Source organism: Megachile rotundata, chromosome 5 (assembly GCF_050947335.1).
Source record: "Megachile rotundata isolate GNS110a chromosome 5, iyMegRotu1, whole genome shotgun sequence".
In the NCBI taxonomy this organism is placed as follows: Eukaryota; Metazoa; Arthropoda; class Insecta; order Hymenoptera; family Megachilidae; genus Megachile; species Megachile rotundata.
In genome coordinates, this window is record NC_134987.1 from 8,592,355 (window position 1) to 8,615,158 (window position 22,804).

Below are 22,804 nucleotides of genomic sequence, written 5' to 3' on the forward strand. Positions count from 1 at the left end.
TTGATTCTGGAACGATTGTGAACTACTTCAGTTACATTGCTGTTTACAAAATTGGAAGGTCACAAAACATCAGGAAAATTAGTGAAAAGGAGGAAAGAAATTGATTTTATACTCTGGAGTGTAATTAACAAATAGAAGGTCGAACATAAATACTAAATAAAGAAACTGAATTTGTTTATATTATACAATAAATAACATTTTACATATGATTTGTAAAGAATTTAACATTTAATGATTTTTTATACATTATTGTACATATAAAACTGTGATATATAATAAATCATTTATTAATATGTATTGTGAGCACAAATGTCTACTATAATAGTAATAGTGATTTAATATATTAATTTTTTCAATTTCTGAAACAAAACAAGTTTTTTTAACTATATTACAAATATGTTGACTCCACGATTCGAAATAACTCAAACAGATACAGAAGTTGTAATAATTATTCATGCGCCATATGCCAATATTAAGGATACAGAAGTTTATGTTGAAGGCACAGATTTTAGGTTTTATTCTACGCCATATTATTTAAGGTAAAATATTACTTTGTAAGAATTATGTTTGTATATCTTTGAAACACTAATAATAATTTAGAAGAAATTCTGCAAAACTTTTTATTTTAGGTTGAAGCTTCCAGGTGAGATAGAAGAAAATGATTCTTCATTTGGATCTTACGATTGTGAGAAGGGGGATTTTTGTTTAAGATTTTCTAAAGTAAACCAAGGAGAATATTTTGAAAATTTGGATATGATAAGCACATTGTTAGCTCCCTCAAAAAAGAAGAACATAAATGTTCCAAATATTGAAGTAATTGGTAAATATTGTTGTATTTACATTTATTTTTTGTGTTTCCAAGTTACTCTCATATTTTTATACTATAGGAAATCCATCAGCAAATTCAGAAGACATAAATGAAGTGTCAAATGAATGTAATAATATATTAGATGAAAATACAAATGGGGATGAATGGTACATACATCAAAACAATCCTAATGAAACTGTACCTCTTTTATCTTCTTCTCCAAAATATGGTTTTGCAAACAAAATATCTGGAGCTTTAGTAGCTTTTGAGGTATACATTTCAGAATATTCATTTTATATATCATTGCTAATGTCACAGAAAGATTGTCATACAATTTTATCACTTTTAATTTTAGTCATCTTGGATTAAAGAAGTGATAGATCTTCCAATGCCTGATGTAACACCCCAGTCTGAACGAAAAATTTTGAGAGAGAAACGTGAACTTTCAGATTTTAATGAGGAACATTATTTGGCAGATCTTATGCAGCCAGAATGCATAGAACCATATATAATGTTTACTGCAGAATGGGACAATTTAGAAAAAGATAACATTTCGTTTAATGAGATTGAAGTGGATCTATTAAAAGAGCTTCCCAATAAAGAATATTTATTAAATAATGAAGAAACACATAAATTACTTTTAAGCTTAGTTGATATTTTATTTGGAAACTGTTACAATCATAGAACAACGTTAGGAGAAAATACAGTTGAAAGTAGTTGGACTGTGAACAAATTAAGTTCTACATTGACTTGGTTTGATGTATGTTAACTATCTTACTAATTTATTAAATTATTAATATTACATTGTTTCATAGATTTGTAACAATGTTTATTTAGGATTTTTCTACCCCAGAAGAAGTTGTAAGAGCGTGTTTTAGAAGATCAATATGTTACCCACTTTTTCGAAATTGGAAACTTTCTACAAAAGTCTTTGAAGATGTAAAGAAAGTTATTAAGTTAGGTATGTAATTAAATATTGTTATCTTTAATCTTCTTCATTCTCGTATTAAATATGTTTCATTAACAGGTAAAAAATATATTATAAAACGTTTCTGTGAAATTCACGGTATGTTTAATAATTCATGTGAACCACGCTACATACTAAATCAGTTGTATATAAAAGATTATCTAATTTGGTTACAACAAATTAATGAATCTTTAATAGAATTACTGGACTCTTTAATTGCTAATGTAAGTAGTTACAATTCTGAACACAAAACTGATACAAGATATTGAAATACATAATGTTCTTTTCAAGATTCAACCCAGTAAGGAAGAAATGGGACTTGATTTAATAGAATTAGAACAGGCAGCTTATTCTGTTCAAGAAGAAGATCTTATCATAGAAAATTCTGTTCATGAGATAGTAGATCAAATTGATGACTTAACAATTAACGACAATGACAAGAGCAAGTAAGTAAAACAAATAACATCCTTAATAAATATGATCAAACTTAAGGTTTCACTGGGTAATATTATATGTCTTTACGTTGTATAATTTTATTTTAAAGGCCAAAGACTATATACTACATTAAAGACAAACATTCTTTAAAGTATTTGTAAGTATTTTAATAGAATTGTTTTGAATAACTTGTTTCAATAGCTTTATCGCTTTAACAAAGCTTAAATGATTATACCCTTAATAGATGGAACAAATAATTGTACATATCATATACCTTCACTTATGATACACGAATATAATATACTAACTAAAATGCACTACTCTTTGATAGATTACATGGATATCATCTCGCAAAATTGATCATCAATGATAAGAATAACAAACTGCAATCAGATGTGCACACAAAGCATGAACAAAATCGCACAATAAAGAAAATATGCAATTTATCTTTTCACCTAATATACATGTAATTTATTTTGGTACAGGTTATCAAGCAGTTCGAGTTCAAGTGACAGCAGTGATACAGATTCTGAAAGTGATTCAGAAAGTAGTACTTCAACTACTACAACAAGCGACAGTAGCAGTTTAGATTCCGATGACGCGAGCGAACCAGAAGAAATTTTAAAAGCGTGCACTTAACGTTTAACTCTTACATGCGTTTCTACATCTTTATGTTGATAATGATGTACTTCAAAAATCTCTGTAAAAACATTCTCCAAATTCATATATTTATTTATAATATATGTATAAGTAACATTTCATAATTGTACCCTATGTGTTCATATTAATATATATATTTACAATGTATGAATATGGGTGTAGTCTGGAAGGAGAGAGAAGAAACTCATTCGTTTCACGAATGTAGTTCTAGAGAAAATAGATTGGATTTTGTCCCTTCCTGGGGAAAAAGGAATTCAATTACAATCCTTTTAAAGCAATATGATGTATATGATGATGTTAAAGCACATCTTGTCTCTCCTCCTTGGTAACCTGACTACTCCCATGTGTATAAAATCGTTTACAGACTTTAAATCGGTGTATAAATAAGATTCTCTTATATCTATCTTACAATCATCTAGATGTCATACTCGTATAAGCATGTACAGTGTACACATTATCTCGATGGAATACACTTTCCTGAATAAACATGATCTGTTCATTAAATATTGTAGTAAATCCATGTTAACAGTCTATCATAATGGTCCATTAATCTTTGCTGCATCAAGTCATTCGTATCATCGTTATTTTCAATATTTGTATTCGTGTCAATTGCATCACTTAGTCTCACGATGCTGCTTTCACTTACGGAGGCATCATTTATATTACTTTCTGTATCGTCCGCCTAAAAACATTTCGATTGAAATGCAAACTCATACATAAATATTTTAGCTGTCGTTACCGTAGTGTCGTCGTAGTCTAGAAATTCTGCATCTTCATTTTTATCAGTAATTTCTGCGCCATCTTGAGTTCGCCAATAGTCTGCAATTTCTCCGTACGTTCCTGGGCTCTCGTTTATATTGTTCACGTATTCAGTTAACGTTTTATGCTCTAACATCGATGAATTCAATTTTTGGGGTACTACTATCTTATCGTTTGTAGCAATTAAAAGAAAAGGATTAATAAAATTAAACATTTGTCTACTTGAATACATTACAAAATATTCGAAACATTTGATATTACTTCTTGATCAGGCATTTCATTCTTGGTGTTGAAATGATCGTGATAATCAGGACTCCCTGTCTTTAATACCATGTGTGTGTACTTTTTCAACCTATCGGCTTCTTGATGCAAATGAGGAGCATATAATATGATGCGTAATGGCAATGTTTCGGTTTCAGTCTGTACTTTCTCTTCTCTCCGAGTATCTTCACTTGTAGCATTATGATCTACAGAGTGAATTTACTTTATTTACAATTTTCTTTAATTTTGGAACTTTGTAAATGTTATTTAAAAACTTGTAAAAAAATCGTTGAAATATACAAATTGAAGAACTACCTTCTTCCCCTACTTTGTCACCTAAATTATTTTCACTATTCGTACTATTATCGATGTACACGTTATTAATCGCTGAAAACGAATTGTTATTATCTACATTTGTCTGTGTACTGACAGTAGTTCCTAAATCTGGTATCATAGTCGATATTTCTTCCGTCGTCGGAATATATTTATTCGATTGATTCGTGCTATTATAATTTGTATCTATAGCTACTGTGGTATCAGAAGTTATATTCATATTAAAAGAAGTGGTACTCGTATTTTGCCCATCTTCAATTCTCTTTTGCTCATTCTCTGTTTCCTTTTCGTTCAAATTCGTATTTCTTAGATCATCTTCATAGTACATTAAATCGCTTTCTTGAGACGTTTGCACCTAATCGTTGATTAAAATAAGTTAATTCAAATTCTCTTATATTGTTCTAAAGATGAAAGAACAAATGGGTAGTTAACATAGGATTACATTGACAACACATACAAATGTATAAATAATGAACTGAGTTTATCAATGGATTAAAAATGGGTATAAACTGTGTTCGCATGTTTGAAGCATGCTTACATCGCAAGGACCACAAGGGTCTTCGTTGTACGTCGCAAGAATGGCTGCTTTAACGTAAGGGAGATATATGCTCCAAGGAATTATAACTTGATAAGTCAGTTTTCCACAACTGTAATAATAACGTAAGATTTTCTATAAATATTACAATGTATTCTAATCGATCCTTTAAAACTGCTAAAAGGATACTTAAACTAGAATATAAAAGCTCACCCATCGACGATTATCACTTCATCCTTCAAGGCGCGAAAATTTTCCCAAATGTTCAATTCAGGAGTGTCTTGAAGGACGATTATATCATTCTTGTCATCTTTATCGTTAAACACCGTTTCGTCTAAGTAAGCTGAATATTCCGATCTCCATAAAATTTTAGACATTTCCTTCCATGTTCTTATCTCGATACGATTCCCCGAGGTATTTTCTGGCAAGTCCGGCGGCGGTGTCACGGCGAAGAACAAAATATCCGTAAAGCCCGCTTTGACTAATCGTTCTTTCAATAATTTTAACCTTAACAATTAAAGTAATTCTCTATAAAAAAAATTTTACTTTTTATCGTGAAGAGGAGATTATGGTACGTGTTTTAGGTATGTCTATGTAAAATAGTTTAAGATAAGAGTTATCTTTATTGTAACATGAGAGAAGTAAAGTGGAAATATGAATATTTCTGAAATGTGTAGGAGTCCTAAATGTCAAAGACCATTTTCTAAATCTTTAAAGACCCAAATCTCCAGACTTCAAATCCCTAAATCTCCAGATGTTTTCTAATTTAAATATTGACCATCCAAAAATTAAGAAAGCCATATCCTACCCTTGTTTTTCCTATAGAAATTCTACAAAATAATTTTGTTGTACATGCCAATCATAATCGAATCGATCTAATAGACTTACATGATCGTCTGCTTATAACTGTAGTACCAAGAAGGATCTAAAAACGCGAAGACATTGACGCGTGCCAGCTGACCTTTCCATAGATTGGTGTCACGGCATTGCTCGAAGAATACTTGTATCCCTCGGTTCTCCCCCGATGGACGGAAGAAACTAGGAACTTCCGGTGTCTGCTCCTCTTGACCAATGCAACCGGTGATCAACAGAACGATTATCACGTTCAAAATCGACATGACTCGGTTTTCCCGTGACCGCGTACCGTTTCTAACTAACAGATCTTTTTGAGAGAGTGTTCCTCCCTCTAAAAATAGAACAGATGCGTGGACGAAATAAAATACTGATTCTTAATGGTAACTGGTTAATTTCACGGACGTCGACTTTTGATAAAGAAATTCTCGTTGCAATGTTTTCGTACAAAGAACAGGGAGATAATATCGATGAGAACGCAAGAAGATATCATGAAGACACTGGACTAGTTTTGATCATCGTAGAATCGACGTGCGCGTGTAGACTCTCGCGCGATATATCCGGCGAGAAAAATCAATTTATATACGTCGCATTGATGCGATATGCATGCGGGTCACACGGAAACTGTTACGTTTTTCTGACCTCACTTGCTGCCGCTGCGAAACACCCTACCAACATTTCTCTTACACGTGACATAAACATGACACCCTTCTTTGTATAACGTCAGGAAATTTGCTCCCGCATCGTGGATATTTTACGTCGGCCGATTTCTCGGTAAATTTAAAAACGTTCGTGAGCGTTACAAATGTTCGTAACGTAACAGCAGAGCCGATGATAGAGTTTGCCTTTCCCATAATCGCCGTGACCTTTCTCATAATCATCTCGCCATTTTCATCGATACGCGAACTAGATTATAGCCACGTACGGGAAGAAACTCCGAGGGAATTTCTTAATAAATTGAACATTCGTCGAGATCAGTCGATGAGAATGAACACGTGTGCATGGTATACATAAACGGAACAGAGAGTCCCTTGTTCTCAACTTTTCAAAGCTCGGACACAACTTGAACACTCGTTTACACGATTCCCCCGTCGAACAAGTAGCACCAGTTTGGCCCAAAGTGGCAGTTAGTCGATCTTTCGATGTTCCACCGGAAATAAGTGCCTTCACGGCAGTTCGCCATTTTAGATCGGTTTCGCGCCTCGTGTATCGCGAAACATCGTCGGATTTCTTTTTCCAAAACCACGTGACCCACGAGTTTCAAAGAGAAATACTCGAATGATATGTGCAAACGTCGACGAAAGGCAATCCGCAAAAAGATTATGACAAAATTCAAACTATCGTAAAATCACGGAATCAAATTTTATAGAGAAATTTGTGAAGCATGTAAATTGCAAAGATGATTAGCTCCGTCGCAAGGAAATGTATACTGATCGGTTTGCTGTCTCGTTTGTTGATCGCGATTGCGTATTTCCATGATTTTAGCAGATTCGAAGGTTTCGAAGTGGGTTCGGTTGATACAGGGTTAATTGTCGATTTCAAGGAAAGAAGACACGCGAATCATGCGTTTAATAAAAGCTTGGAGAACATTCAAAGAACGTTCAAGAATAAAGCGAATACTCTGTCGCGTCTTTTGAAAATTCATGTCGATCGCTTGAGGAACGAAACTGATCAGGTAGTCGATGTTATGTTTGTAATTTTCAATAAACAAAAATATAAACTTAATCTACTTATTATATTTGAAAATAATTATCAGATGGAATTAGTATTTCTTGTCGACGCATCAGGATCAGTCGGCCTAAAAAATTTCCAGAGTGAACTGAACTTCGTCAAAAACCTCTTGTCCGATTTTTCCGTGGAACCATCGGTAACCAGAGTTGCAATAGTAACATTCGGCGGTAGAAGAAACATCAGACGAAACGTTGATCAAATATCTCGCAGCAGTGAGATCGATAATAAGTGTTATTTGTTGAACAAACAGTTAAAGAACATTAATTACACCGGTGGTGGAACGTACACGAGGGGTGCGTTGTTGGAAGCGTTTGTAAGCATTCCTCTTCATGTATAAAGAATAACTTCAAATGTAATTGAAGTCTTTTTAGAAACATTTAGTAAAATATTAATAATTGTCAGAGGATTCTGGAGAAGGGTCGACCGAATGCGAGGAAGGCAGTGTTTCTTATAACAGATGGGTTTAGCAACGGTGGTGACCCTCGACCTGCGGCGAACCTTCTGAAAAGTGCAGGTGCAACGATCTTCACTTTTGGAATACGAACGGGAAACGTGGACGAACTTCACGATATAGCTAGTTATCCTGGATATACGTATAGTTACTTTCTCGATAGTTTTTCCGAATTCGAAGCTCTTGCTCGACGAGCTTTACACCAAGGTGAGTTGAACTGGATCAAAATATACCGAGTCTAATATAATCTGATATCAACGAGGATTAAATAAATTATGGAACACCGATTATACTATCGAGTTGTGAAGGTTGAATAAATAAACTAAGGAACACTGTATTACCATAAGTGCACTTGGTTATTGTACGAGGCGTGAATTATCTAGCGCGAATTCGGTCCATTTCCGTTGTTACAGATTCGAGAACGGGCAAATACGTGCCAGTGACATATCCAGATAATTGCAATCTCCTATGCAGGAATATCAGCGAAGGAAACGAGCGGAATTGCTGCGATAATTTCGCGACCTGCACTTGCGGAACCACTACTGGTCATTACTCTTGCCTTTGTCCCACAGGATATTTTGGCTCCGGTTTCAGAGATTCTTGTCACCGTGAGTTAAACAATTGTTACTCATTTTTAAATATTTTTTAATACAATTTCTCTTCAGCTTGTCCGAACGGAACGTATGCTTCCGGCGAAATTTCTGGAGATTCAACGTCCATGTGTGTACCATGTCCCGATGCCAATCATGTCACTGTCAAAATACCTGCAACTTCCGTGGAGCATTGCGTTTGCGGTTCTGGGTTTACCACAGATGGTCACAAATGTGAAGGTGAATACCTTAACTTGTTACCAGTAATACCCTTTGCCAGGAGCGAGAATAGGAAACTTTCCAGTTAAAGGTTTTATGTCTTTAAGAGGATCAGGGTACTCTGGTATGTAAGAACCGTATATTTCTAGCTGAAATTTAGGCTTCGAAGCGAGCCAGCCATACTGCAAGAAAAGCACATTTACTAATTACACTAAAAACAGTTTCTTGTTAATACTTCTCCACTTGTTGTGACAGGAGCTGGCAAACAGGTCTTGCCTTCTTCTCGAACGAACGTCTCTGCAGGAATCACAGTTTGTTTTTCCTCGCACAGATTTTTCAGTTCCTCAGTTAATTTGCTTTATAATTAATCATCAATGAATATTCGATACTTATAGAGTTTAACCCTTGCACAGAATTTGTAAAGTTGTAAATAAGTAAAATAAATTTTTAATTTATATAAAACATATTCCTTTATGGAAATTCTTCGAATTTCCGTACATGGGTTAATTTTGATCGAAGAACGTACTTCTGTTCCTCCAATAACCATTCGTACTTCTGCAACCATTTTATTTGCGACCATCTCTCTTTCTTCACTTTCTCGTCAAAATTTTTGATGATGGAAACGAAATCTCGAGCTCTGTAGTCGCGTGAGTCCATTGCATCCACTAGATAAAAGTTTTAGAATTGTTCGAAGTTTTGATAAATATATCCTGGATCAAATTTAACGAAAATGGCTTTCATTCATTTGTACTGAAGTTATTCGTGAATTTAAAATTCTTCTTTTCTCTTATTTGCAGTTATAACGTGTCCAAAATTGAAAATACCCGAAAATGGATATTTGGTGAAAGCTAGCGCATGCAACAATGTTGTGCACGCAGCCTGTGGTATAAGATGCAGAATCGGCTTTTATCTCATAGGTGATAGTATTCAGCTTTGTGGGAAGGATGGAAGTTGGTCTGGTAATGAACCAAAATGTTTACGTAAGTTTTAAAGTATCGTATAGTATCTACAAGGTAGATAGAATTATTTTATTTAATGTTTAATTATATTTGAGATGAGTTATATTTTTTTCTTCAAGAATATGAAGTTACATAATTTTATTTTACAGTGAAAACTTGTCCAGCACTTCGTGTTCCTGCACATGGGCGTATGCGTTGTCAAAATGAAGAGGATCAGCACCGGATCAGAGATAATTCTACAGCATATCCGATCGATACTCGTTGCCAATTCAGATGTGAAATCGGTTATCAGCTTCGCGGCAGCAAAATTCGTAACTGCCTTCCATTAGCACAATGGGATGGACTTAAAGCTACTTGCAAAGGTATTTGAAATTTTTATATGAAACAGCCTTCTTACAGACTTAATATCGAAAACTATTAAACTTTTAATAGTGTGCAATTATAAAACTGTCAAACACTGTAAAATATTCTTCATTAATTTGTAAAACTGGTGAGTACTGCAAAATTTTCTTCTACAGTTTATAAAAGTATTAAGTGTAAAATTTTGTGCTATGATTTTCTTTTAACTTTACCTAAAATAAAATGGTAGTCTGACCCAACTTGCAAAATCACTCTGTATAATAATGTTCTTCACTTGCAGCCATAAAATGTGAACCATTGAAGCAAATCGCAAACGGTCAAATTTCTCCCAAAATTTGTTCCGGACCAGAAAAAGTACCGTTCGGAACAAACTGTACAATTACATGTAAAAAGGGTTTCGTACTCGAAGGACCAAAAAGTAAAACTTGTGGTGGACGTTCTGGTATTTGGAGTCAGCGTCGAACCGTTAATCGTTGTGCAGGTAAAATTCGTAAACTTATAGTTTGCAATTCAGTTTGAAGATACTTGTAAGATTTTTAAATTTATCTCGGGTAAATTGCGATGATGTTTCTTTTTTATTCAGACAAGACACCACCCTCGATAACGTGTCCGCCTGATATTATCACAGAAAATCTGCCAGGAAAGAATTATGCTTACGTTAATTGGACAATTCCCACGACAGTTGATAACGTAGACGAATCACCGACATTATGGAGTAAACCGTATATTAGCTTTCCATGGAAAGTAAAAATTGGTACACGCACGGTGGTGTATGTGTCGCAAGACTCATCTGGCAATAAAGCTAGATGCAAATTTAAAGTTAAAGTTCTTGGTAAGAACCATCTGTTTATTGTGTACATTTATGATTACGATACCAGAACTATGATTATGATTAAAAAGTTGTAATTATTATCGTATTTTTATGTCAGATAAAGAACCACCCATGATTGAGAACTGCATAAACCCCCCAATATTTTACACTGATAATGGAATTGGCGTAAATAACGTAACCTGGGATGAACCTGGTTTCTACGATAACTCGAGAACGCCTGTCCAGGTTGAACAGAACTATAGTCCTGGAGAAAACATGTTTCCTATTGGATTGACGAAAGTCGTGTACAATGCTATTGATAGGTTTGACAACAATGCGAGTTGTGTGCTAAACATTACTATAAAAGGTAGTAATTAATTAATATTTCACAGAACATTGCACAATAATCCATGTCTAGTGCTAAGTTTCATACAATGTAGATTTCTTACTTCGAATTAATTACGGTGCATATGTCTCATTTTTATTATTAGATATCTGTGAAGAAGTTCCAAAGATACTAAACAGCTACTCAAGATGTTCTAACTTGACAAACGACACTAGTGAATGTACAGTAAATTGCGAAGAGGGATTTGGATTTGCAACCGAGGACTCGAACCATCAAATCGTGGAAGACATTTTGTTACTGAAGTGTGACACGAACAGTTCCAGTTGGACTGAGGAACATTATATCCCTGACTGCTCAGGTGTTTCATTCGGTTTAATTTATATACAATTTTTATGCAAATTCTGAGTAAAACTCGGCCATGATGGTAATAGTATATGTCTAATCTATCGTAGATTTATTTTTTATTGCAGAATCGAGTGCTCCTAAAACAGTGTCTCAAGAAGGAAGCATTGTCTTAGAAGGAAACGTTTCGATCGTTTGCGATAATCAAACTACCCTTCGCGAAGTATGCATTTTCATTTAATTAGTTAATTCTTTCCTTTGCTCTCTTAGCTCATTGTTGCTCATCTAACTAGAAGTTCCAACATCTCAACATCCCAAAATTTCAGTATCTAAAATTGCAAACAATAACTTACAGAATGTGCTTTCTAGAAAATTGTTCATTACACTATTTTAGCTCAGCAAATATATTACCGCCGACTTGAGGTCAACATTACTAGATATTTGTGGAAACGACATCGAGTGCAATCTCATCACCTTCGACCCTGAATGTGAAGAAAATATTTCAACGATTTATTCAAATTTGACAAGGAAACGAAGAGAGTTTGATTACTATAACATTCCTGATGTTGAACTCCACCCAATCAAGAATCCTATCGATAACAAATTAAAACGAAGTACCAATTCAAATATCAATAAAACCAAATCAAAAATGAAGAAGAAGAAGGATAAAATTGAAATAAAATTCCAATTTTTAGGTAAATGTCACTTGTTATATTTTCATGACTCTTTTCAAACAAGTCTTATGATCATGCAGGAAAAATAATTGAAGAAAACGTTGACAATCCACGAGAAGGTGTACAAAAGTTGAGACAGAAAATCGAGTCGATGTCTGAGTCTGGAAAATTGAATTTGTTAAATGATAAGACGAATCAAGAAATTGCGAAGCTGGCGTTAAACTTGCATGTTGTGTTCAAGAATTTCCAGGAGATTTGCGATCCAGGGACTGTTTTGAAAAAACACACTTGTGGTGAATATACGATTTTATTCTTTTAAAAAAAATGTAAGAAGTTTTATTCGAATAATTGCTTTATTTGAACTGTAGTGAAATGTCCATTGGGTACTTTCTTTAATTCGGTGACTAAACGTTGTCAGTCGTGTCCTTTCGGCGAATACCAGGACACAACTGGTTCCTTAAAATGTAAACGCTGTCCGGAATACACTTTCACAAAGAAAGTTCACTCGAAGTCTTCACGGGACTGTTTACGTAAGTATATCAATTATATTGCAGGTGTGTTTGCTCAAAACCCAAATCTTTATAAACGACGCTGTCGATAAATGCACTTCAATGCACTTCTCAAATAAAATTTAATTCACCAAATTTTTTCTCCAAAAATTTAAAAAATATATGAAATCAAATTTTCTTAAAAAATTAAATTATACTTTCATTATACAAGGACTCAAATATTAATGAAATGTTTCAAAACGTATTTCAACTTCTTCAGGTATATGCAGACCAGGGTACTATTCCCGAAGGAAACGTTATCAAGTTACACGTTTCACTCTCGAGCCTTGTTTAATGTGCAATATTGGATTTTATCAACCTGAGTACGGACAAACTCATTGCCTTCCGTGTCCACCTGATACAACCACAAAATATCGTGGAACGAAGGACCGAAGTGATTGCTTGCCACTGTACGAAATTGAAAATGGTATTTGTCAAAGGGAATCGTGTTTGAACGGTGGACAGTGTATGCAGGAAGAGGACAGTTTCAGTTGCGAATGTCTGAACTATTATATCGGTGAGTATTTAATATCTACGAAGACATAGTCAAGAACATAGTACTAGGTTATTGAATAAAAGACATGTGTAACGATTTCAAGTCTCTATCTGTAATAGACTATATTGTCATTAATGATGTTGGAAGAAAATTTTTGGAACATGGTAACATGATAAATCAAAAAGTTTTTTCAGTATAATTATACTAATGACAATAAATCTACTGTATAATAATGTATGTTATTAATTTCTTCCTCCTGTTAGGTTCAAAATGTGAAACATTTCAAAATCCTTGCGATTCTTCCCCATGTCTGAACGAAGGAGCATGCAGCCTGCAAACTTTCGCGAACGGTACAGTTTGTTACACCTGCAGCTGCAAGAGCGGATATTCAGGAAGCAACTGTGAGGTAATCCCCTTCATTAAAATAAAAATAAAAATTAAACAAAGATGAATTACAAATAAAAAATGCGATTATAGTTATATATTGACGAATGCGCTATCAACCCTTGTCGAAACAACGGTACATGTGTGAGTACCGAAAATGATTACACATGCGAATGCAAACATGGCTTTGAAGGTATATTTGTGCAAATGTAAATTAATAGATATACCAAAAATAAATCTTATACATTCTATTCCTGATACATATTATCTAGGGGAGTTTTGTGAAACCGCCGTGAATTACTGTGATCCTTCACCTTGCATGGAGGGATCTACCTGTAGAAATGTTAACGATACCTGGCAATGTATTTGCAAACCCGGTTTTCTGGGTCGTTATTGCAATTTGCTGCCTTGTGATTGGATACCGTGTAATGGCAATTCGTACTGCGTGAATGTGGAGGAGCAAGATGCAACAAGATTGAGTTACAGGTGAAAGCAAGTAATAATTCAGTAGAATTTCGTAATATTGCTGTGTTTACACGGACTTTTAGATGCTCTCATAAAATATTACATTTCATATCATATCCTCAAACGTTAAATAGCTACAATATAAAAAATATAGTTTTCTGACCAATCTATCATATTTCTAACTTCAAGAAGTTTTTGTACCTTCATTTAATTCGACGGCAATATAACGAGAGTCCACTATAATTTTACAGAAAAGAATCTATCTGTTATTTACAATAAAATAATGACTTACTTGTTAGATGCGAATGCGTGGAAGGATATACCGGAGAAAATTGTACAACAAAGATTGACCACTGTAAAAGTTTTCCATGTTTGAATAATGGGACCTGTGTTAGCAAGATTTTCAATTACACTTGCATTTGTTCTGTTCCCTTCACAGGACGCCATTGTGAGACTGGAAAGTATAGAATTAACATCTTTGATTTTTCTTATAAAAATAAAATCATTTCTTTATTTCTATTTGAACATTATACTTACAGAATTGTCGTCCGATTATGTCATACAGTTTTCTAAATCAGGAACGACGGACTATGTTAGTATGAGCGGTCCTGCAGCGAATCTTTTAGAGGTACTTAAAAATGATCATATTATTATTACAGCAAAATGATAAAATATTTTATAAAAGTTTTATAAAAACATTGATGAATGTTTACAATTTTACGGTAAAACATTGTGTGTGAAATATTAAATTTTAGTTGACGACATGCTTATGGCTGCAGTCAAAGGATACATTTAACTACGGTACGGTGTTATCCTACGCAACAAGTTATTACGATAACGCGTTTACTTTAACCGACTATAATGGGTAACAAGTGTTCCTTGTAAACAAAGAAGATACCTCTCTTTCAAATCACCAAAAATAATTTAATCTTGTAGACTGGTCATATATATCAATGGTCAGAAAGTGGTGACTGATATTAAAGTAAACGATGGTCATTGGCATTTTATTTGCATCACCTGGGAAAGTCAAAATGGCTCTTGGAACGTGTACATTGATGGACTTTTGAGAGACAATGGAACTCATTTGGCAAAAGGGACAGTAATTCAAGGTACCAAATATTTTATTTATTTAACATTATCGCATGAATTCTTCTTCAAATTATGATTGAGTGACTGACTCTCAATTTAACAATATTAAAAATAAAAGGTAGTGGAACCCTAATAATTGGTCAAGAACAAGATCGCGTCGGAGGTGGATTTTCGGAGTTGGAATCCTTTTTAGGAAAATTAACACTGCTGGATGTTTGGAGCACAGTTTTAAAAATGACAGATGTGAAGCATTTGTTCAACACCTGCGACAAATACAATGGTAACATAATTGCATGGTCACAGGTGCAAGAACATATCCACGGCGATGTCGCGGTAATTACACGCTTATTCGAATACAAAGTTTCGTAGAATTTTTATTGGGATTTTATATAGGAAATATTCTCAGATATTAGGCAGTCCGTTTTGCCGCGGTTGTCCTTTGCCAGTTGTACCATTCAAAGGTAACATAAATGTCAGCGACGATGCACTGGAAATCACCTATTATTGCGACAATGGCTACATGGTGCGATTTTATGGCAAAGAGTATCGATCTTTAAGAATTAAGTGTCTTAAACAAGGACAATGGGAGGGATATTACACACCTGTTTGTACCAGTAAGACGAGAAGCTTTATACTATTCATACTTTTATTTCGAAAAAATTATTTTTTAGTACTGATAAAATGTTTAAGAAAATTTTTAAAAAATTGTCAGTAATTGTATTAAGTTTTGATAAGATATTAAGCTGTTTCATATCAAGTGGTGAATTTTGAAAGACATAAACTGTAACACAATTTTTACCTACTGAAATCCACCATTTGACCTAAAACAACTTTCTACACTTGTACAAAGAGATCTTATCTTTCAAACTCAAACATCAATACCTTTAAGAACCATAGTAATTTGTCACACATTTGTAAACAATGATATCTGTAATTTTTTATTCCATGAACAACTCGAGATCTCACGTTCGGAACATTTTACATTGTTTCAATTGCCACAGAATTTAATGTAGGAATTGTTTATTTTCACTCGAGGAAGAAAATGTGGATTTCCCGGATATTTTCCACGAGGTCGTATGCACGGTAGATCATTTTTATTCGGGGATGAAATACGTTATTCTTGCTTAATCGGTTACGAGCTCCGAGGAAATCCACGTAGAGTTTGTAATGCCGACGGAAAATGGAGTGGATTACCTCCGATCTGTATAGGTAAAAGTCATGCTTTTATTTATAATTATTTGCAAAAATCAGAATAATTTTAATAACTTTCTTTAATAGGGAAAACGTGTAGGAATTTATTGGCTCCAGAAAATGGCGACATCGAGTACGTGATAGAAGAATATGAAAGAGACGATCTTTCTATTTTACAGGTAATTAATTGCTATTCAAAAAAGAAAAGGAAATAAATAACCTTTTACAGGTAGGGCAACAAATCGAATTCAAGTGCGACGTCGGATTTCACATAGTAGGAGAAAGATTCCTAACATGTCTGGAATCTGGAGTGTGGGATAACGAGAGGCCCACGTGCGTGCCTGATGGATGTCCACCTCCAAAGAAGTAATCGAAACAGACATAATTTGCTAAACTCCAATTTTATATAATTTTAACATAATTTTATAATGTAGGATCCAGCATGGCTATGCAATCTCTGAAAACTCGAACAATCTGCAAGAAACATCCACCAGAAGTTTTACATTACAAGTCGCAAATAACACGTTCGACAGAAATTATTATGTTGACGAAGTTATTGAATACAGTTGTCACCCAGGATATAAGTTTGAGGGTAATCATAGTTTGAACGAATTTAAACTTAGGTGTACTGAGAATGGTACTTGGATTGGATTCATTCCTGATTGTGTACCTTTAAAATGTCCTTGGCCCAGCGCTGTGAAAAGAGCTAGAATACTTTTGAAAACGAGAAACAATGATACCATTGAACTTTTTAAGAAAACACCACATAATTTTACAAATTTGGAATTTACGTCAGAAACGAGCGAGGATAGTTTTGAGGAGAACGAATTTTTGGAAGAGCAATTTGTTGTTGGGTCGGAAATTCTGGTAAAGTGTGATGTGGGATATAAGATAATTGGGGATGATGTTAGAATTTGTATGGATAATGAAGAATGGTCGTCGATGTCTTCATACTGTGAACCTCAGGAATGCTCTCTATCAAATCATCCAGTTTTTCGACATTTTAATGAGATGAATCAAGACAATTACACAGATAGTACAAGAAATAATCAAAACATTAAATGGAACAACAGAGATTATTTCAGTGGCTCTTACGAGAACATAGAATACTTTGTAGAAGGCTATACTTACATGAAGAGAATAATTCTTAGTTGCAAAAATAATATAGAAGTCAAACTAAACAATGAGGACATTGATGAACCTGTTTTTAATTTAACATGGTTTTGTAATGAACATGGTAAATGGGAAATAACTAGTTTAAAATTGAATACTACTACAATTGAAGATTTATTTAACAATAAAATGAATGATATTTGTAAAGATCTTATGTGTGATCCAGTCACAGTAAGTAATGTAGAATTGTCTTTTGATTATAAATGTTGATCCAAAGAATTAAAATAGATGTACTATTAGATTCCAGAATATGGATACATTGTTAATAGCAATTATTCGAGAATAATTAACAGCATCATTACATTCAAATGTCATCAAGGTTATATTATTGATGGAAATCAAACGTCTGTTTGTTTAACAAACGGTACTTGGTCTGCTACTCCTTCTTGCAAACGTAAGATCTAAGATATTATGGAACTTATATTCTGAAATATTATTAAAAATATAACGTAGTTTATTTCCTTTAGCTGTAGCATGTGGAAAACCACCTAAACTTACAAATGCAGTGCTGGCTGTGGAAATAGCAAATTTTACATTTGGTGATATAATCACTTATAAATGTTTGCCGGGATATATAATGTTTGGGCAACCGAATATGAGGTGCCTTGCTAATGGAAAATGGTCTAGAGCATTTAGCAAATGTTCCAGTAAGTTTTAGAATGTACAATATTGTGTCAGATTTCTTCTACTAACTAATTTTTGTAGGACTTTCGTGCAATAAACCAAAACTTCCAGCCGGTGTTACCATTCGTGGTCGCTCATACTTGTATCAAGATCAGTTAACTTATGTATGTCCTGATGGTAAAAAGCAAGGATTAATTACATGTAAAGCAAATGGGCAGTGGAGTGATCCACCCATTTGCGACAGGCTTTAGCATGGGAGATTACTAATATAGCTATAATTTCATTCATGAATCTACAATAAACCATCGTAGCAAATTTGTCTGACAGTTTTTTTATTAAATGCCACAATTATTAAATCTTTAATGACTTTTCCATTTTACATCTCGTAAATATGTCTTTACAAAATAATATTACTATACAATCAAACAATCTGTCAATGAATTTCAACTCTATACTTAAGATATTCTACACACTTATGTTTGTATTATATTATTATTCCTGAACGAAGTAAAAGTGACTTTAACTGATTAACAAGTGTATAATACTGAGCATTTGTTGGACTGCTGATTTTATCTAAATTAGTTGATAAAATCAAACTTTTATGTATTATTATATGCAACTGATCAAAAATATTGTAATATAATAATATGTTTCAGATGTTAGTAATATTTTGTTAGTGTTATGTATAAAGAAAGAAAAAAATAAATATATGTAACAGCACATTATTAGTAATTTACCACATATACATTTGTTCATACAGAACATCACATTTTGGTATAAATAGGATTCATACATGTATAAACGCACTGTATCAGAGTAGCTGATGAAAAGCAATGGAAATTAAAACGGTAAGTACGTCTTAGTACGGAAAATTTGACCGATTTATGTTTGTCTAAGATTGGTATGATAAAAAATGGAGCACCTTTTATGATACTTAAATTGCATTAATATGGCTACACTAAAAGGAATTAGCCTATTAAACAAATTTCATTGCTCAATATTCCTATTTTACATCTAAGATATTGCTTAATCAATACAATTTAAAGAAATACAATTTAACATTATTTACTGAATTTATATATCTATACTGGCATTTAAAAATGTCATTAAATAGTTTTACAAAATGGTTTTTCAAGGAGAATAAATTATGTTTCCAGTTTTGTAAAAAATAATATTAAAAAGCTTAGCCATATTAACCTAATAATTTACCTACATCACTTAACACTTTTCAGAGTTCTGTTTTTGAACTATGAGAATATTTTGGTTTGAGTTCTTCAATTCGCTTAATAAAATCTGTCTTTTCTATGCATCCCTCGCACGATTCATCCCATTCACTCAAGATCTTTTTTAAATCACGCACTTTGAGTTTCTTCAGATCCACAGTATTGATATCAATTTGTTTCTCTGGAATTAAATGGTATTGTTATAGTTTAGAAAAAAAATACATCTGTATGGAAATAATATAAATTAAACATACCAAATCTCAAGTCACAAATTTGAGCATCCATCTTTTTTAGTTTTTCACAAACTTTATTTGCAGGCATAGACCAAGATATAGGTTTACTCAATTCACTTAAAATACCTGTTGCAGATTCTTTCAAACCACCTAGATAGTAGCACTAGAAAAGATGATTAAATAACATTATTTATAAACTGATATAATCATTGTCAGAAGTTATTAATATTTGTTCATTGTTGCAAATACTTACAAATCTGTTTTCCTTAGATTTAGTACCTTTACAAAATTCTTTAAATGCTGCTTCTATTTTCTTTGTATCTTTCTTTACATCATCACTTAAAGTCTTAACAAATTTATCCACAGTAGAAATGCATACTGTAATATTGACAGATTAATGGAGCTCATAAAGATAATTAAAGAATAAAGGAAAACAAATGAAATATAATTACCTTCACACTCATCATTCTTTAAAGCTGTAATAGCTGATATAATTCCAATAATTACAATGAAAGTTAATAGCATTTTATTATTCATTTTGAATGTATAATCTGCAAAAAAACAATAATTCAGTAATTTAATGTGACATAAAGTATTAATAACAGGATAATAATTTATATCATATAATCTTTGAGAATAAATTTATTTCATTTTAGCTCAACATATTAAATTTGTATTAATACTAAAAAAGTTTCTTCAATTTGTAATGGTACATAAAATTGGAATTAAGGTGTATGTTTTAACACAAAAAACAAGATATTAATATGCAACTAGTAGATTAATGAAAAAAGGAAACAGAGGGTATTGCTCTTTTAAAAATACTTACGTTTACTATGTTTACTAGGTTATTAAAAATAGCAATAAGATTTAACTTATATATTGCTGCACCAATAATATAACTTGTATATCACGTAAAAAATATTTTGATCAACTTCTAACACAATTACACTAAATCCTTTACTTTGTGCACTAAATATTTCATTCAATTTCTTAATTTAACTACATCGGTCTCATTCACGCTCCGTTTTATACACGTTGGATTCTGTCAAAAGCCCGGAATCCCAGCTGGCGAATCCTGATTGGTCGAACATAATGTGACTCACGTTTGTCATGGTTTTTAGTGATTGGTAGAACATGTAAGGAAATATTTGAACAACCTACCGGATATCCATATTATCCACTAAGAACAATTACGAACAAGCAGACGAAACATTCGAATTTTTTATAACTCTATAAACACTTGCTTGCATTCAGCGATTGTTCACACTAAATTGCGAATACTTTTGTTTTTATTTTTGTTCCTACTCTTGCTATTATTCGTAATATTGTTGAAAATTTAGTGTAAACGCCTCCTAAGAACAAGTCAAGATAACACGTGTATCCATACCAATATGGCACCGCGCAGAGAACTTCGGTCTAACCTGAATTCAATAAAAACTTCAAAGAAAAGTACCAAGAATTGGTACGAAAACTATTTAGAATGGGAAAAATTCACTTCCTTATTCACAGATCCAAGAAAATTAATCATAATTGGAAGAGTGTTCATTGTTTTGGAAATCATTTTAAATGTTTTGGTTATCGAGAAAGTACCATACACAGAAATTGACTGGAAGGCGTACATGCAAGAAGTCGAAGGCTTTTTGAATGGAACATTGGACTACTCGAAATTGCGAGGTGATACTGGCCCATTAGTCTATCCTGCAGGATTTGTTTACATATTTTCTATGTTACACTTCATCACAGGACATGGAACAAACATAAAAATAGCACAGTACTTCTTTGCAGTTCTCTATATAATATTGCTCACCTTGGTTTTTCGCATTTATGCAAAAACTAAAAAAGTACCTCCATATGTTTTAATTATTATGTGTTGTACATCTTATAGAGTTCATTCTATATTTACTTTGAGACTTTTCAATGATCCAGTTGCAATGGTGCTATTGTTTGCTAGCCTCAATGCATTTCTGGATAATCATTGGTATTTAGGGAGCATTTTTTATAGTTTAGCAGTATCTGTGAAAATGAATATTTTGTTATTTGCACCTGCACTTTTAATTGCATATTTATGTAATTTAGGTTTAATTAAGACAGCTGTACATTTATTTATTTGTGCTTCCATTCAGTTAATATTGGGTCTTCCTTTCTTGCTTAATAATCCACTTGCATATATAATAGGTGCTTTTAATTTTGGAAGAGTTTTTGAATTCAAATGGACTGTAAATTGGAGATTTTTATCAGAAAATATTTTTGTTCATCCATACTTTCATATATTACTGTTAGTGTTACATATATTAACTATAATTTACTTTGTACCAACATGGATTAAATACATGAAATCATATGCAAAATTAAAATATATAGAAGAAAATGTACAATTACAACTAAAGAAGAAAGAAAAAGTAGATATGTCTAACATGAGTCAGTTGTTTATTTTCCCATTTTTTGCTGCAAATTTTATCGGTATAGTATTTAGTAGATCATTGCATTATCAATTTTATATATGGTACTATCATACACTACCTTACATTGCATGGTGCACAGATTACAAGACTGTAATAAAGTTGACCATTTTGGGAGTAATAGAGTTATGTTGGAATACTTATCCAAGTACCATTTTTAGTAGTATTTCATTACATGTATGCCATTTAATGTTATTATTTGGTTTCATAAGAAATAAGTCTAAGAATGAAAAAGAAAAATAAAAATTTTAATATGACATGTGTCTACTTTTCCTTTTCCCTTTTTACATGTATCTTCCACTATATTGTTAGATTGTTAACATTTAAGACATTTTTAAGAAACTGTTACATGGTGTTCATAAAATGTAAAAACTGTATTGTTAACAAGAAAGTGTAAATACATGTATTTTTGAAATTTAAATTATTGTGGTTATTACGTATATCCCTTGAAAAATTATTTCGTATTTGATTGTATTGTTGTGCGTTCATTGAGCGAGCGAGCCGAAGGCGAGCGGAGCTCTTATACTTGACTTTGCAACTTCTTTGTCCGCGTTTTTCTTTTGCACCACTCAACCAATTCTCGTCAAATTTTGCATGTACATGCGTATGTACATCCAGATGGACATAGCAAAAAAAAATTTAAATCGGACTTGCCACGAACGAATAATCACTGAAAAAACTGATCCTAAAAAGTAAGGGTCCGCGCACGCATATAAGGAAAATAAAAAAATGAATATTTCGGCACTTTGACGACGCAGTATGGTTCAGGAGGCATTTCGAAACAAATTTCTATTAGGATTTGATGCGTTTTGATGCCTAATAAAAC

At 32.9% G+C, this 22,804-nt stretch overlaps 5 protein-coding genes across 22 annotated transcripts; 3 read left to right on the forward strand and 2 right to left on the reverse strand.

Moving 5' to 3' along the window:
• Positions 1-12: 12 nt before the first annotated feature.
• LOC100876954 (protein SHQ1 homolog) lies at positions 13-3,374 on the forward strand. 5 transcript variants are annotated; one of them, XM_076531918.1, is made up of 10 exons: positions 13-138; positions 431-539; positions 630-820; positions 888-1,078; positions 1,164-1,568; positions 1,646-1,769; positions 1,836-1,999; positions 2,067-2,221; positions 2,320-2,367; positions 2,696-3,374. In XM_076531918.1, exons 3-10 carry the CDS (start codon positions 754-756, stop codon positions 2,847-2,849), a joined length of 1,308 nt encoding a protein of 435 aa, XP_076388033.1. In that variant the 5' UTR covers positions 13-138; positions 431-539; positions 630-753; the 3' UTR covers positions 2,850-3,374. The 5 variants fall into 5 exon arrangements, with proteins under 5 accessions (XP_076388033.1, XP_012146720.1, XP_012146722.1 ...); XM_012291330.2 differs by lacking the exon at positions 2,696-3,374 and adding an exon at positions 2,542-2,689 and having other exon boundaries at positions 30-539; XM_012291329.2 differs by having other exon boundaries at positions 33-539.
• On the reverse strand, positions 2,696-6,215 carry LOC100876843 (uncharacterized). Of its 2 annotated transcripts, none has more exons than XM_003705816.3 (7): positions 5,647-6,215; positions 4,972-5,265; positions 4,762-4,870; positions 4,206-4,578; positions 3,891-4,096; positions 3,610-3,795; positions 2,696-3,552 (listed from the first exon to the last, which is right to left on the reverse strand). In XM_003705816.3, exons 1-7 carry the CDS (start codon positions 5,874-5,876, stop codon positions 3,370-3,372), a joined length of 1,581 nt encoding a protein of 526 aa, XP_003705864.2. In that variant the 5' UTR covers positions 5,877-6,215; the 3' UTR covers positions 2,696-3,369. The 2 variants fall into 2 exon arrangements, with proteins under 2 accessions (XP_003705864.2, XP_012146723.2); XM_012291333.2 differs by having other exon boundaries at positions 5,720-5,848.
• Positions 6,216-6,752: 537 nt separating this feature from the next.
• LOC100876625 (sushi, von Willebrand factor type A, EGF and pentraxin domain-containing protein 1) lies at positions 6,753-18,382 on the forward strand. Of its 2 annotated transcripts, XM_076531896.1 has the most exons (32): positions 6,753-7,285; positions 7,367-7,654; positions 7,744-7,999; positions 8,206-8,400; positions 8,458-8,622; positions 9,399-9,581; positions 9,710-9,922; positions 10,201-10,401; positions 10,504-10,752; positions 10,850-11,098; positions 11,223-11,435; positions 11,548-11,642; positions 11,814-12,114; positions 12,174-12,386; positions 12,462-12,623; positions 12,862-13,158; positions 13,401-13,543; positions 13,615-13,714; positions 13,794-14,007; positions 14,286-14,442; positions 14,525-14,614; positions 14,742-14,851; positions 14,923-15,095; positions 15,194-15,408; positions 15,482-15,689; positions 16,111-16,284; positions 16,354-16,445; positions 16,496-16,632; positions 16,701-17,610; positions 17,680-17,833; positions 17,907-18,086; positions 18,145-18,382. In XM_076531896.1, the coding sequence occupies exons 1-32, from the start codon at positions 7,010-7,012 to the stop codon at positions 18,312-18,314; spliced, it is 6,783 nt and encodes a 2,260-aa protein (XP_076388011.1). In that variant the 5' UTR covers positions 6,753-7,009; the 3' UTR covers positions 18,315-18,382. The 2 variants fall into 2 exon arrangements, with proteins under 2 accessions (XP_076388011.1, XP_076388012.1); XM_076531897.1 differs by lacking the exons at positions 6,753-7,285; positions 7,367-7,654; positions 7,744-7,999; positions 8,206-8,400 and having other exon boundaries at positions 8,584-8,725.
• Manf (mesencephalic astrocyte-derived neurotrophic factor) lies at positions 9,616-20,556 on the reverse strand. 12 transcript variants are annotated; one of them, XR_013038223.1, is made up of 8 exons: positions 20,346-20,556; positions 19,972-20,070; positions 19,773-19,897; positions 19,541-19,682; positions 19,277-19,467; positions 14,524-14,555; positions 14,279-14,440; positions 9,616-9,910 (listed from the first exon to the last, which is right to left on the reverse strand). XR_013038223.1 is itself a non-coding variant. In XM_076531926.1 (6 exons), the coding sequence occupies exons 2-5, from the start codon at positions 20,054-20,056 to the stop codon at positions 19,292-19,294; spliced, it is 528 nt and encodes a 175-aa protein (XP_076388041.1). In that variant the 5' UTR covers positions 20,057-20,070; positions 20,346-20,556; the 3' UTR covers positions 9,616-9,910; positions 19,277-19,291. The 12 variants fall into 12 exon arrangements, 6 of the variants coding, with proteins under 6 accessions (XP_076388041.1, XP_076388042.1, XP_076388043.1 ...); XR_013038222.1 differs by having other exon boundaries at positions 9,616-9,913; XR_013038221.1 differs by lacking the exon at positions 9,616-9,910 and adding an exon at positions 13,228-13,551.
• A 354-nt stretch (positions 20,557-20,910) lies between these two features.
• On the forward strand, positions 20,911-22,399 carry Alg3 (Alg3, alpha-1,3- mannosyltransferase). Its single transcript, XM_003705773.3, has one exon. The coding sequence runs from the start codon at positions 20,911-20,913 to the stop codon at positions 22,219-22,221; it is 1,311 nt and encodes a 436-aa protein (XP_003705821.2). The 3' UTR covers positions 22,222-22,399.
• Positions 22,400-22,804: the final 405 nt, after the last annotated feature.